Genomic DNA, 15,033 nt, shown 5'->3' on the forward strand with positions numbered 1-15,033 from the left:
TTCACCCTCTCCTGAAGTTCAAATTCACCACGTTGTACCCCTTGTGGCAGTTCTCACATCACACTGAATTGCAGTTACTGGTCTACATGATTGATCTCTTCTTCTAGGTTGTAAGCTCTTTAGGAAAAGGAACTACCAAATATTTGTAGAAAGATTCATCTCTGTATTCAACATAAAAACCTTGTACAGAAAGTGTTTTAAACACTGCTGCAGGAAAAGTCTTATTCTCAAAAATAACAAAACCTCCTGTTTGTTCATGTCTTCTTTCTTTTATGCTAGATTCCTGCTCTCTCAGAGGCAGGACTGTAACATACCAGGAAGGGTGGAAGCCTCCAGAGATCCAGCTTCTTTGTTGCTAAGCAGTGGGTCTTACACTTGGAACAGTAGTACATCTCATCTTCCCCTAGCTCTTCCTCACTGGGGAAAGCACGGAGACGGCTGTCCAGGATGATGGGCTCGACTTGCGCTCGCCGACTCTGCTCCACACTCTGATGCTCATCTACAACCTGTAGGTAGAGGGAACAGGAGGAAAGGGGTGTGTGGGAAGGCATTTAAACTGGTGATCTAGCTATGCATCAACCTCTCGGTCACTCACCCTTATTTTACTCTATATAAGGAAAAAGAAAATATAACTGGCTGGGTATGGTGGCTCAGGCCTGTAATCCCAGCACTTTAGGAGGCTGAGGTGGGGGGAATTGCTTGAGTCCAGGAGTTCAAAACCAGCCTGGCCAACAGAGTGAGACCCTGTCTATGTAAAAGAAAAACCTAAAAATTAGCTGGGCGTTGTGGCGCATGTCTCTAGTCCCAGCTACTCAGGAGGATTGCTTGAGCCTGGGAGTAGAGGTTGCAGTGAGCTGTGATTACGCCACTGCACTGCAGCCCAGATGACAGAGAGAGACCCTGTCTCAAAAAAAAAAAAAAGGGAAAAGAAAACACAACCCAAACTAGAGTCTGAGCAAATACAGCACCTACACATTTATTCACAAATGTTACACTGTAACATTCTGGATAAAATTTCTATTTATATGATCATAGCTTTTCTTGAAAAATTTTTGAATGCTTCAAAATGACAAAAAGAACTGCATTTATTTAACAACTTTGGAATCCTATAAGGGATTACATGTGAGCTGGCCCTCAAGCCAGGGGTGGTGATAGTAAGCCATTTATCTTTAATCAGAAAGCCAGAGCATTATCAGTATGCTGCAGAGTTTACAGAGGCTAGGAGAAATAACATGAAACAGAAACCAGAGCTGGATGAAATAAGGGCACAGAAAAGCTCACCATGAGAAGACAACACAGCAGAGCACGAAACACCACAGGGTACAACTCATTTACATCTGATCCCATGTAACACAGAGTTATCAGAATACCAAGTCTATACTTATCTGTCTCCTCCCTCATGGGGCCTTTTTATCTGAGATGGCAACAAAAGGAAGAACAAGCTCAAGAGTGTGCTGCTTTTGTTGAGAAGGCCCCTAATACCCACCCAAACCTTTGGGGTCCTGTTAATCAGCATGTTAGGCTGTGGAGCAAGAAGGAGTTAAGTGTAAGAAAGGAGAGAGAGCAAAGAATGGGTGGGGTGCAGGGATATGTGTTGGGAGTGGTGTAGAATGAAGAAGGAGGAGAGAAGGAAGGATCTAGAGTGCAGCAGAAAAGAAAGAATTTTTCCCTCTCCATGCCTGGCTGCTACCTGACAAACAATCAAGAACCATAGAGCTGGGATCCTTCTGTTTGTCCCTCTAATGTATGGGAAGGTGGGTGAAGCATCAGGGTTATGAATGCTACCATAAGACTTCACACAGTTTATATTTGTGTCCCAAAGCAGAGCCCGGACCACAAGGCCCATACTGACTGCCTCTCTGTGGCAAACGTCACATATGTCCATCACCCACCCTATTTATTGCTCCTCACCCTTCCAGAGGTGAACTTCCTCCATGAATTTCCCTTCCTGAAACTCACGATGGGAACCTTAGGCTGCCTGGAATACAAATTGGCACAGCTCAAGACATGCAGCTTAGCATGGGTTTTCAGGCGAGACTTTTTCCCTATGTGAGAGTCACGAGGCTGTCAAATGCTGTTATAAACAAGCAAGGTTGGGTTTGATCATGCAGTTAAGGTTCTAGCACTGAATAATTATCCAGGCTAAAGAGCTCATTTAAAAAGGGGAACTTAGAGGAAAATTCTTTTTTTAGAAAAGGAAATCTGGCTTGGACTTGGGTTATAGACTTCTTTTTTGAGTACAAATTCTGTAGTAACAAGATATTAACTGTCATCATCTTTTGAAATGGTCACTCAAGGAAAAAACTGATGTGCTTCAAAAGGAAACATGCTGTATCATAGTTGTTGGAATGAGTAGAAAAAGGGGTGTATCATATACGGTAGTGTTTCCTTTCTCATAGCCAGTTAAATATTATCTCTATTATCTCTACCAGGAATACTTTATGGCCAACCACAAATTAGAGTAAGCTAGTAAAGAATGTTGAATTTTATTGACTATATTTTCTGAGGAACACAGGCTACAGTGCTAGATGAAGACAGGGAGGAAAGAAGGCTGATAAAAAACATATTTGTGGACTGTACTGACAATAATTTCTATTTATCAGTAAAATTTCCCAAAGTGATAAAGATTCCCTTTATCTCTTGGGATCTATGCTTAGATCCTCTACTATTGTTTAAACAGTCTATGAATTACTTATAGGCACCCTCTTCTTTTTCAGAGTTGCTTTAAAGCTCATCTTAACACAAAACACAGGAAATGAAGTAATAGTCTTCATATAAGACTATTAAAAAAAAAAGAGAGAGGCCTAAGAATTTGTCTAGTTTAATTTTCTTTTTTTCTTTTCTTTTTCTTTTTCTTTTTTTTTTTTTTTTTTGAGACAGGGTCTTGCTTTGTTACCCAGGCTAGAGTGCAGTGGCGAGATCACAGCTCACTGCAGCCTTGATCTCTTGGGCTCAAGCAATCCTCCAACCTCAGCCTCCCAAGCAGCTGGGACTATAGGTGCACAACACCACACCTGGCTAATTTGTGCATTTTTTGTAAAGACAGGGTGACATCATATTGCCCAGGCTGGCATCTAGTTTAATTTTCTACTGAGGAATCTGAGGTCCAAACAGGAGAGAAATGTAAAGGATAAGAGTGCGTGTCCCTGTATTTTTTTCTGATTACTAGGTATAATATTCATGTGGAAATTTTGGAAAGCAGAGAAAAATGTAAAAAGGCAGGGAATCCTTTTATATTCTTAATACAAAGGCAACCACTGTCAAAATTTTGGCAGATTTTCTTCTGTCCTTTTTCCTAAATAGTATTTTTTTCAATATTGAAGGTATTATTTCCAGTATATGCAACTTTATGTCTTGTTTTTAAAAAAATGTTCACATATCATAAGCATGTTCCCATAAATGTTAGCAAAAACTCCTGGTAATCATTTTCAACAACTGCATTATAGTTTATCCAATGAATACCCCATGCTTTATTTAACCATTCCTCTAATGTGAGACAAATATAAGTTGTTAATAACTTTTTACTCTCCTAAAAAATGCTATGATGATATTTGCCTGCAAATTATGGAGTAATTACAGAGTATTCTCCCCTCAGATAAATTCCTAAAAGGGAAATCACTGGAATAAAAAATATAAAGCATATGGACAATAATCCCAATTTAAAAAGATGTTAATGTATATAAATAGAGTGTAAATAAAATAGTGTTGATGTACTGAAATATGAACTGTATAAAAAGTATTGGTAATTGTATATGGGGTGTACCTGTTTATCTGTAACTGTTATCCAAACAAATTAAATACTGTGGATGCCTCTATGTGCTGTTTTTCCTCATACAAATAAACACAGAATGTCAAATTCTTCAGCCTCCCTCTCTGTGATCCTGTTTTAATTCTCCTACTTGAATAATTTCTTTCTGACTTACAGAGGGGATGCTTCATCTCTGAGGTTGGAAACTCTGTAGAGCAGGATTCCCCAACTCCTGGGCTACAGACCAGTACCGTCCATGGCCTGTTAGGAACCGGGCTGCACAGCAGCAGGTGAGCGGTGAGCTGTATTTATAGCCACTCCCCCTTGCTCCCATTACCGCCTGAGCTCTGCCTCCTGTTAGATCAGCAGCGGCATGCCATTCTCGCAGGAGAACGAACCCTATTGCGAACTGCACATGCTAGCAATCTAGGTTGTGCCCTCCTTATGAGAATCTAATGCCTGATGATTTGAGGTGGAACAGTTTTATCCTGAAACCATTCCCCCCAGCCCCCCAGTCCGTGGAAAATTGTCTTCCACAACTCCAGTCCCTGGTGCCAAAAAGGTTGGTAACCACTGATGTAGAACAAGATTCCTACAGTGGGTACTACCCTACAGAGGTACTACTACAGAGGGTAGAACAAGATCCCTCCAGTGACCAGGTGACTTTAAACATGGCTCACATCCCTTTTAGAAAGTTATGGCAGGGAAGCAAGTAGAGAGCAGGTGGTAAACTGAGGATTGGTGCCTACATCGGTACCAACACTGGGTCCTACAGTCACTTTTGTGCAGATCAGGAGATGAGGTGAAGAGAAGGAAAGCTTCTCATTTGCATAATGCCTTGAAATGACCCGAGGTTTCTAAGGGGCACCGAGAAACCAGAGATGTCCCCTGTTGTCTGTCTGGGAGATCCAAGGGGACAGTTGGCAGTGTTGAGAAGAGATGAAGGTGACAGCTGTAGGTCCTTCACCCTCAGCTTCTATTTGTTCACCTATAAAATTAAAATACCGAACACTCAGGCTTGTAAGAATTAAATGAAGGACACCAATGCCTGGCACAGTTGCTTGGTAAGTGCTCAATCCAACGATACTCAATCCTATTTTACAAAAAGAGTTTTTTTTGTTTGTTTTGTTGTTTGTTTTTTTACCTCCTTGCTATACTGATGCTAAAAGAGTTTAATAGTCCTCTGGTCACATTTTCCAAAAGCAAGAATACACATTAAAAATGTATAAAATGGGCCAGGCCCAGTGGCTTACGCCTGTAATCCCAGCACTTTGGAAGGCCAAGGCAGGCAGATCACCTAAGGTTGAGAGTTCCAGACCAGCCTGACCAACATGGAGAAACCCCGTCTCTACTAAAAATACAAAATAGCTGGGTGTGGTGGTGCATGCCTGTAAACCCAGCTACTTGGGAGGCTGAGGCAGGAGAATTGCTTGAACCCGGGAGGCAGAGGTTGCAGCGAGCCGAGATCACGCCATTGCACTGCAGCCTGGGCAACAAGAGCGAAACTCTGTCTCAAAAAAAAAAAAAGTATAAAACGAAACATGTTGAATCAGCAGCAGTGGCAGCTTGTTTAAGGAAAGGAACAAACAAAATTAATACAGAAAGTCAAAAAATGAAGCACAACTCTTTTAAGTGCCAGTCTGCTTTTAGGTTTCTTTCTTTCTTTTTTTTTTTTAAATAGAGACAGGGTTCTCTGTTCCCCAGGCCGGAATGCAGTGAGGTAATCACAGCTCACTGCAGCCTCGACCTCCCAGGCTCAAGCAATCCTCCCACCTCAGCCTCCCCAGTAGCTGGGACCACAGATGTGCACCATCACACCCAGCTAATTTTTGTATTTTTTGTAGAGATGGGGTTTCACCATGTTGCCCAGGCTGGTCTTGAACTCCTCGGCTCAAGCTATCTGCCCACCTCAGCTTCCGCAAGTGCAGTGATTACAAGCGTGAGCTGCCATGGCTGGCCAAGGCTGTCTTTTAAAAAGCTAAAAATGTGTTGGTTCAAGACCAGTCTGAGCAATATGGCGAGACCTCATCTCTACTAAAAAGAAAAAAAAAATCAGCTGGGTGTGGTGGCCCATGCCTGTAGTCACCCCAGCTACTCGAAAGGCTGAAGTGGGAGGATCGCTTGAACCCAGAAGGTTGAGGTTGCAGTGAGCCTTGATTGTGCCACTGCACTCCGGCCTGGATGACAGTGAGACCTTGTCTCAAAAAGCCTCGGAAGGAGTGGCCTAGGGAGATGAGCAAGCATTTTGTTTGTAGTTTCTGAATGGCCCTGTGCATTGAGAGAGGTCTTCGGCCTCCCAGCCTCTCTGGCTGAAGGTGGCGATTCTGCATGGAGTCTCTCCACCACTTGGTGGCACTGCTCACAGTGACTTCTTACTTCTAAACACCATTGAATTGGAGCAAGTAGATGATTTGCCACATTTTTCCCAGCTAGTTTGGAGGCTGAATATAGAATTTTACTGGGGCACACCAGAATGTGTACGTTGGGGAGCAGCGATGCCCGTTTTCCTTGATAATGTGCCGACAGCTTCCTTAGTATTGAAATCACAAAGTCAGAAATGCACACACCTCTATGATGAGAGATCCATACAGGAGAGAGCAACAAAAAGAGGCCTTTTAAGTTTGCCAGACTTCCTGACCAGTGGGAAGCAAGAGAGTAGATAAGTGTGCAACAGGCACAAACCCAGGCCTATAAGAACCTAGTTGGGAATAGAATGTAAGAGAATGGGGAGCGATGGGGACTCTAGTGTGTTCTGGGCACGTGCCCATCTAAAGTCTCCATGTGACTGTTGCCCGGCAGGAATGTGGGCCCCAGTGTTCACCAAACCTTTTTGTTTGTTTGTTTTTTTCCCATGAAGAGAAGCCAGAAACCCAGATATTGATACAAAGTATCCAGTTTAGAAGTGTTGGTAGTTTTTTTAATTTTGAACATTGTGCTGCCCAAAGAAGGTATCTGCAAGCCAGGTACAAACCAGCAGTTCATGCCCTCTGGTGAGCAGAAATGTCGGAGGTCGAATTCTAGTTCTGCTGTTGCAACAGCTGTAAACGAAAGTCTTCAGATTTCTAATGCCCAATGGAAATGCCACTTTATCTCCAAAGGTTATTAAAAGGAATAGTTCATGTATGTAAGTAGGCACAGAGCTTGCCACCTATTAGGTACTCAAAAGCATTCTTCCTTCACTTAAGGAAACAATACAGGCATAATACAACAATAATGTTACGATCAAGTTCATTATCAGGAGGCATACACCCAAACAATAGGGGAGTGAGCACCTACCACGTACAGAGCTCTCTGCTAGGTTCTCTGGGGGCAGCAGTTCCCAACCTGGCAATTCATCGGCATCATCGGAATCAGCCAGCAGCTTGTTGGATATGCTGAGTCCAGAGTCCCGCCCATATTACACCTAACGTTCTGTGCCTATTACACCCAGATTTATGAGATCCTCCTATCCCATGCAGTCAAAGAATCTCCATTCTAATAAGTTCCTCAGAGGAAGCTCTTTTGCAGCCAGTTTGCACTGGTCTGTGGGTTGGTCATTTATGGAAACCACTGCTCCAGGGAATGAATCATGATTTCCAGTCTCATTAGGGAAAGATGATATGCATATGCACACATGTAAAGAGGAGTCACAGTAATTAGCCAAAAGCTCTGTGGACATAATTGCCTCTGATGAAGTACTGTCTGATGACATCAGACAGTAGGCTATTGACAGTGTACCCCGGGGAAAGCTAAATGCAAAAGAGAAGCGAACTGCCTCATGAAGTGAGATGAGGATTACAGGGTCAGAAATGTGGAGAGGGTGATTCAGATGGACAAAGGAGCAGAGGTAGGATTCAAGTGATGTGTTTCGGAGGCAGTGCAGCCTGTTTGTGCTGACTGGAAGGTGCACGAGGAACATAGTAGACGGTAGCATGAAGGCAGGAGCTGTGAAGGCCTTTGAAGGTCAGGCCAGTTGTAATAAAACTATTTCACATTGTCAGGTATCTTCTGATGGTTGCCAAACATTTTTCTATGGTTTGCATAAATACGTATCTATTTTATTTATGTATTTATTTATTTTATGTATTTATTTTATTTATTTATTTATTTTTTGAGACAGAGGTTCGCTCTTGTTGCCCAGGCTGGAGTGCAATGGAGCAATCCCAGCTCACTACAACCTCCGCCTCTCAGGTTCAAGCAATTCTCCTGCCTCAGCCTCCTGAGTAGCTGGGATTAGAGGCATGAGCCACCATGCCCAGCTAATTTTGTATTTTTATAGAGATGGGGTTTCTCCATGTTGGTCAGGCTGGTCTTGAACTCCCAGCCTCAGGTGATCCACCCATCTCGGCCTCCCAAAGTGCTGGGATTACAGGCGTGAGTCACTGCACCCAGCCTATTTTAGTTTTCTTTGAGACGGAGTTTCACTCTTGTCGCCCAGGCTGCAGTGAAGTGGCACTATCTCGGCTCACTGAAACCTCCACCTCCCGGATTCAAGTGATTCTCCTGCTTCAGCGTGCCAAGTAGTTGGGATTACAGGGTCCCTTGAAGCCCAGGCCAAATGGCCCTGCTGTGGCCTTGCCCCAACTCACCCCCCCACTTCCTCTGGGTCAGCCCCAACTCGTAGTCCAGTCCTCCCAGTTCCTCTGCTTCTCTGAGTATAACTTGAGCTGACGTGTGGTGCATTCCAGTTACCTGACTTACATCAAGCTGTCAATGGCAATCAAGCATAATGAGAGCATGGCCAAAGGTCTGCAGAGGGCTCTGCTGCAGCAGCAGCCAGAGGATGACAGCAAATGCTTCCCCCGGCCCCAGGACCTGATCTGGCTTTATGACATCATCTTACAGCTGACCCTTGAGGACCGGGAAGGCAAGGGCCTGTCGTTTTCCTTTGCCTGTGTCAGACACAAAATGACTTAACTTTGTATCATGGAAGGGCTGTGACAAGCAGGACCTATTAGTAGCTGGGAAAAGACAAAGGTCTTACACCAGTTCCACAGTCTGTGAGCCCCTACCTCTCAGACATGCTGATCTGCAGAGAATAGTGACCCCCAGATCATCACTGAGCACTTCACCTGTGTAAGATGCTCCCAGGTGCCATAGAGCATCTGAGACCTGAATCCATGCCATCTCGGCCCCCAGGGAGTTTGTCAGTCAGTAGGACTGTGAGACACACACAGTCAAGGCATCTGAGTAGATGCTAAGCCAAATAAAAGCTCAGCGCTGGAACAGATCCCTTCCAGCTAAGATGGGCCAAGAAGTCTCTGAAGGCGGGTGAGCTATGAGTTGAGTTGTAAAGGGCAAATCTGTTTCCAAGATGAGAGGGGAATGGAGGTGACAGCAGGTGTGGCTGCTGCCAGGTCACTTCACAGGCTTTTCCCCATTGTATTGACCTCGGGCTTTTTTTTTCTCACCATTGTCTGCTCTTACAAGGTCTTCTGTGAAAAATTCAACCTAAGATCTACTCTTCATGAATTTTCTTGTTGCATCTGTTGTACAGAATCTGGTGGAATTGCTCCAGCTTCCTGGTTTAGAGGAAGACAAAGCCTTTCAGAAAGAGATAGGCCTCAAGATTCTGGTGTTCAAAGCTTACAGGTAACGTCCCATGGGATGGGCAGAGTTTTCCTCTGCCTCCCAGGTTCTGTAAGCATTGGGAGCATGAGCCAGCCCACAGCAGATGGGATCATTGGCCTTGAGTGTATGGTTACCTTGCCTGTGATCAGAGGAAGGTCAGCCCAGCACGTTCAAGGGGAGTTTCTAAAGGCTGTGGTCAGTAGTGGCCAGTGATGATGACTGCCCTTTGGCCAGGTTGGAGGAGTGGAGCACACACGTTAAACTTGGCTTCCTCGCTGGGTGTGGTAGCTCACGCTTGTAATCCCAGCACTTTGGGAGGCAAAGGCAGGATTAAAAACTTAAATCTAAAATGAAAACATATTAAAACCTTGGACGATAACCTAGGAAATACCATTGCGGACATAGGACCTGGAAATGATCTTCATGACAAAGATGCCAAAAGTAATTGCAAGAAAAACAAAAATTGGCAAATGGGACCTAATTAAACTAAAGAGCTTCTTTACGGCAAAAGAAACTATCAACAGAGTAAACAGCTCACAGAAAGGGAGAAAATATTTGCAACCTAGCCATCTGACAAAGGTCTAATATCCAGCATCTGGAAGGAACTTAAATTTACAAGAAAAAAAACAAACAACACCATCAAAAGTGGGCAAAGGACATGAACAGATACTTTTCAAAAGAAGACATAACATGTGGCCAACGAGGCTATGAAAAAAATGCTCAAACTCACTAATCATTAGAGAAATGCAAATCAAAACCACAGTGAGACACCATCTCACACCAGTCAGAATGACTATTATTAAAAGGTCAAAAACTAACAGAAGCTGGCAAGGTTGTGGAGAAAAGGGGACGTTTATGCACTTCTGGTGGGAATTTAATCTTGTTTAGTCATTGCGGAAAGCAGTTTGGCGATTTCTCAAAGAACTTAGAATTGCCATTTGACCCAGCAGTCCCATTGCTTTCCCCATTGCTTTTTTTAAGTGGAGTTGTTGAAGGTTGGATGGTTGTGGGTGTGCTGCATTATTTCTTAGCTCTCTATTCTGTTCCATTGGTATATGTGTCTGCTGTTGTAACAGTACCATGCTATTTCTGTTACTGCGGGTTTGCAGTATAGTTTGAAGTCAGCTACCAAACTACCAATGACATTCTTCACAGAATTAGGATAAACTATTTTAAAATTTATATCGAACCCCAAAACAGCTGGAATAGCTAAGGCAATTCTAGCTTACTTTTATAAGAATATAGTGTATAATACATAGAATATACAGCACATATATTAATCAACTTTGTTATGGGTAAGGTTTCTGGTCAACAGTAGTTAATCAGGTCAGTCAGCAGTTACATTACAGGGAAGTCAAAATTTAGGCAAATTTTCGGCTGTGTGGGGTTCAGCCCCTCTAACTTCCACATTGTTCAAAGGTCAAGAGTACTGAAAGGGAAAAAAAAACTAAAATGAGCCATGTGTGATTCAACTGGAATTAGAATCACCAGGAAGAACTCATGGTTTTCAGTATATTCTAATATAGAAATATCGATGAATATAAGCATGTATGTTTGTATATTTATCCATCTAGCTGTATTTTTCTGCTCTGTTCACTGAGGAAGCCTATGAGCAATGACAACTACAACAGCCATACGTATCTACCACAATTACTGCCCAGATATTGGTTTCTAATTACTGTCCCCTAAAGAAAGTCAGGGCTTCTGGAAAAAAATGAAAATGGCTGATTCAAGGGCTGGGGCAGAGAAAATACAAAGTATGGTTGAAACAGCTTATGCCAGAAAGTAAGGAAGTATTCAAAGAACAATAAGGACAGTTCAAAAAGACATGAACTCAGCTTGAAATGGCTACCACTGGTCAAAGCGGAGGGAACCTGAACAGCAAAACAATAAATTTTCCCTTCTCCCCTATTTGTTGGTTGGTTTTGTTTTGTTTTACTTATCCACGTAGAAGGAATGAAAGATGAAGACAATCATGATTTGGCAACCACCATAATAATAATTGACCCAACAAAAATAATCAATGAAATGCTAAATCCAGTGGGTGAGATGTTTAGAGTAACCAGATATTTACAGAGCCTCAAACTATGTTCACATAAGACATTGGTGAAAAACAAATGGTAGATAGTCACTTTATCATGGACAGACCTGGTAGATTCTCAAACAAAGTCAACACTGGCCAGTAATGGAGCCAAGTAACAGCATATGCCTCCAGATATGCTGCATTGGGAAGAACTCAGCCTCACTTGTGTGACCTTCCTGCCTGAATGGTATAACCTGAACTGAATCATGAAGAAACATCCTATGAACCCAAACTGAGAGAAAATCCACAAAAAACTGGCCCATACTCTTCAAACACATAAATGCCATGAAAATCAAGGAAAGACTCAGGAATCATCCTGGACTAAAAGAGACTAAAAAGACAGAATAATTTGACACAGATCGACCGCCTCCAAAGGTCAGCAACCTCAAACATCAAAGGTAGATAGGCCCACAGAGATGAGAAAGAATCAACGTAAAAATGCTGAAACCTCTCAACATCATGGATTATGAAAGTCAACATCATGGATTGTAAAATCACCCATCTTAAATTATTTGGCTATAAAAAATATTATTGAGACAACTGAAAAAAGTAAAATAAGGTTTATGGATGAGATAGTAACAGTAAACCATTTTTAATTTCCTGATTTTGATAGTTATACTATAATTATGCAAGATAATGCCTTGTTTTTAGGAGACACACATAAAATTATTTAGAAATAAAGAGGCATCATACCTGCAACTTATAAACCATTCAGAAAAAGTCTATATTATGCACCTACATTTATATTTACCTAGAAAGAGAAGAGGAAAAGGGGGAGAAAGGATAAAGCAAATACAGTAAAATGTTCACATTTGGGGAATAGTATCCAAGAATGTTTTGTAGTTTTCTTACTATTTTTCTATAAGTCTAAAATTGTCAAAATAAAACACTTCTAAAAAGAAAAAAATTGTTAAAAAAATTGTCAAATTATAACCTATTAAATGAAATAAACCACAAGTAAATATCAAATCAAGTAAATGAATAAATTGAGTTTGATGAAGAACAGAGATATCTACATAGTCTCAAATTACCTCCCCACAAAATATTAATACTAATTAATTACAAGGTGAAAAAGTAACATTACAGAGGAGAAAGCTAGCAGACACCACTGTTTGTGATCAATGCCAACATCACCAGTAAAAGGGCAAATCAAAATTGTAGGTCACTCATGTTCTATGGGGCTAACAGAGCTCTAATTTCTTCCCGGGATGGAGTGCCTGAGGGGTGGGGCAGGCTGCCACCTAGGCCTTTCAAGCTTCTCAGCCAGTTCAGCCTGTGGGCCTTTGGACAGCCCAAACTGAATGGGAACTGAAGGGATCCCCAACACAGCACAGCTGGTCTACCAAAAAGTAGCCAGAATCATTCTTTAAGCAGGTCCCTTATCCCATTTCTCCTGACTGGAGGAGACCTCCCAACTGGGGTCTCCAGCCACCTCCTACAGGCACTTTCGAGCCAGCAATAGGTCAGTACCCTGCTGGGCTGGAGCTTCCAGAGGAAGTGGCAGGCAGCCATCTTTGCTGTTTCACAGACTTCACTGATGATACCTCCAGCTATGGGAAAAACTGAGGCAACTAGGGTATAGTGCGAACCCCCAGCAAACTGCAGCAGCCCTGCAGAAGAGTGGCCAGACTGTTAAAAGAAAAACAAGCAGGAAACAACAACAATAACAACTTAAAAAGCCACAAAAACCCCATCCTCAAGGTCAAAGTTTAAGATAGACCCACAGAGATGAGAAATAACCCCAAAATCCTGAGGACTCAAAAAGCCAGAGTATCCCTTCAACACCTCTCCAGCAAGGGCTCAGAACTGGGTTGAGCCTGAGATGGCTGAAATGACAGAGTAGGCTTCAGAATGTGAATAACAGTGAACTTCAATGACCTAAAGGAGCATCTTGTAACCCAATGCAAAGAAACTAACGATGATGACAAAACAATACAGGAGCGGACAGCCAAAATAGCCGGTCTAGAGAAAAACATAACTCACCTGTTAGAGCTGAAAAACACACTACAAGAACTTCACAATGAAATCACAATTATTAACAGCAGAATAGGCCAAGAAAAGAATCTCAGAGCTTGAAGACGATCTTTCTGAAATAAGACAGGCAGACAAGAATAGAGATAAAAGAATGAAAAGGAATGAATGATACCATCAAAAAATATGGGACTACATAAAGAGAACGAATCTATGATGGATTGGGGTACCTGAAAAAGACAAGGAGAATGGAACCAAGTTGGAAAACATACTTCAGCACAGGATCCAAGAGAACTAACTTCCCCAAGTTAGTTCTAGCAAGACAGGCCAACACTCAAATTCAAGAAATCCAGAGAACTCCAGTGAGATACTCCACGAGGAGATCATCCCCGAGACACATAGTCATCAGATTCTCCAAACTCTAAATGAAAGAAAAAATGTTAAGGGCAGTCAGACAGAAAGGCCAGGTCACCTACAAAGGGAACCCCATCAGATGAACAGCCGACCTCTCAGTGGAAACCCTACAAGTCAGAAGATACTGGGAACCAATATTCAACATTCTTAAAGAAAAGAATTTCCAACCCAGAATTTCACATCTGGCCAAACCAAGCTTCATAAGCAAAGGATAAATAAGATGCTTTTCAGACAAGCAAATGCTGAGGGAACTTGTTACTACCAGACCTGTCTTGCAAGAGCTCCTGAAGGAAGCAGTAAATATGAAAAGGAAAAACCATTACCAGGCACCAGAAAAACACACTAAAGTACAAAGAACAGTGACACTGTGAAGCAACCACATAAACAAGTTAGCAAAATAACCAGCTAGCATCATGATGATGAGATCAAATCCACATATAATACTACTAACCTTAAATCTCAATGTGTTCTCCAGTGAAAGACACAGAATGGCAAGCTAGATAAAGAACCAAGACCCATCAGTATGCTGTATTCAAGAGACCCATCTCACACACAAAGAAACACATAGGCTAAAAATAAAGGCATGGAGGAAAATTTACCAAGCAAACAGAAAGCAGAAAAAAACAGAGCTTGCAATCCTAGTTTCTAACAAAACAGACTTTAAATTAACAAAGATCAAAAGAGACAAAGAAGAGCACTACCTGTTGGTAAAGGGTTCAGTTCAACCAGAAGAGTTAACTATCCTAAATATATATGCACCCTATACAAGAGCACCCAGGTTCATAAAGCAAGTTATTGGAGACCTTCAAAGAGACTTAGACTCCCACACAATAATAGTGGGAGACTTTAACACCACAATGACAATATTAGACACATCATGGAGACAGAAAATTAACAAAGATATTCAGGACCTGAACTCAGCTGTGGATCAAGTAGACATGATAGATATCTACAGAACTCTCCAACAAAAAACAAGCGAATATACATTCTTCTCATAGCCACATGACACTTACCCTAAAACTAATCATAAATTAGGAAGAAAAACACTCCTCAGCAAATGAAAAATAACTGAAATCATAACAAAGAGTCTCTCAGACCACAGCACAATCAAATTAGATCTCAAGATTAAGAAATTCACTTAAAACCACACAACTATATGGAAATTGAACAATCTGCTCCTGAATGACTTTGGGGTAAATAATAAAATTATGGCAGAGATCAAGAAGTGTTTTAAAACTAATTAGAACAAAGAGACAACATAACAGAA

At 41.9% G+C, this 15,033-nt stretch overlaps 3 protein-coding genes and 1 pseudogene across 4 annotated transcripts in view; 2 read left to right on the forward strand and 2 right to left on the reverse strand.

Annotated features, from left to right (window-relative positions):
* The window catches only part of LOC129137577 (ubiquitin carboxyl-terminal hydrolase 6-like), a 4,011-nt pseudogene extending 3,614 nt beyond the window's left edge, over positions 1–397 (reverse strand).
* LOC749677 (coiled-coil domain-containing protein 144A) overlaps positions 1–3,815 on the forward strand; it is an 88,209-nt gene extending 84,394 nt beyond the window's left edge. Inside the window, exon 16 of one of the 2 annotated variants that reach the window (XM_054670296.2) lies at positions 280–3,815. The gene's annotated coding sequence lies outside the window, so the exon portion shown is untranslated. The other variant, XM_063798861.1, reaches the window with a different exon arrangement.
* The window catches only part of LOC129137576 (protein FAM106A-like), a 16,193-nt gene extending 12,378 nt beyond the window's left edge, over positions 1–3,815 (forward strand). Inside the window, exon 1 of the mRNA XM_063798870.1 lies at positions 1–3,815. This exon is cut by the window's left edge and continues 12,378 nt beyond it. The gene's annotated coding sequence lies outside the window, so the exon portion shown is untranslated.
* A 2,828-nt stretch (positions 3,816–6,643) lies between these two features.
* Positions 6,644–8,413, reverse strand: LOC129137575 (protein FAM106A-like). The gene has a single exon (XM_054670300.1). The coding sequence runs from the start codon at positions 7,659–7,661 to the stop codon at positions 7,194–7,196; it is 468 nt and encodes a 155-aa protein (XP_054526275.1). The 5' UTR covers positions 7,662–8,413; the 3' UTR covers positions 6,644–7,193.
* Between the last annotated feature and the right edge of the window lie 6,620 nt (positions 8,414–15,033).

The sequence above is a fragment of the Pan troglodytes genome, chromosome 19 (assembly GCF_028858775.2).
Source record: "Pan troglodytes isolate AG18354 chromosome 19, NHGRI_mPanTro3-v2.0_pri, whole genome shotgun sequence".
Lineage (NCBI taxonomy): Eukaryota > Metazoa > Chordata > Mammalia > Primates > Hominidae > Pan > Pan troglodytes.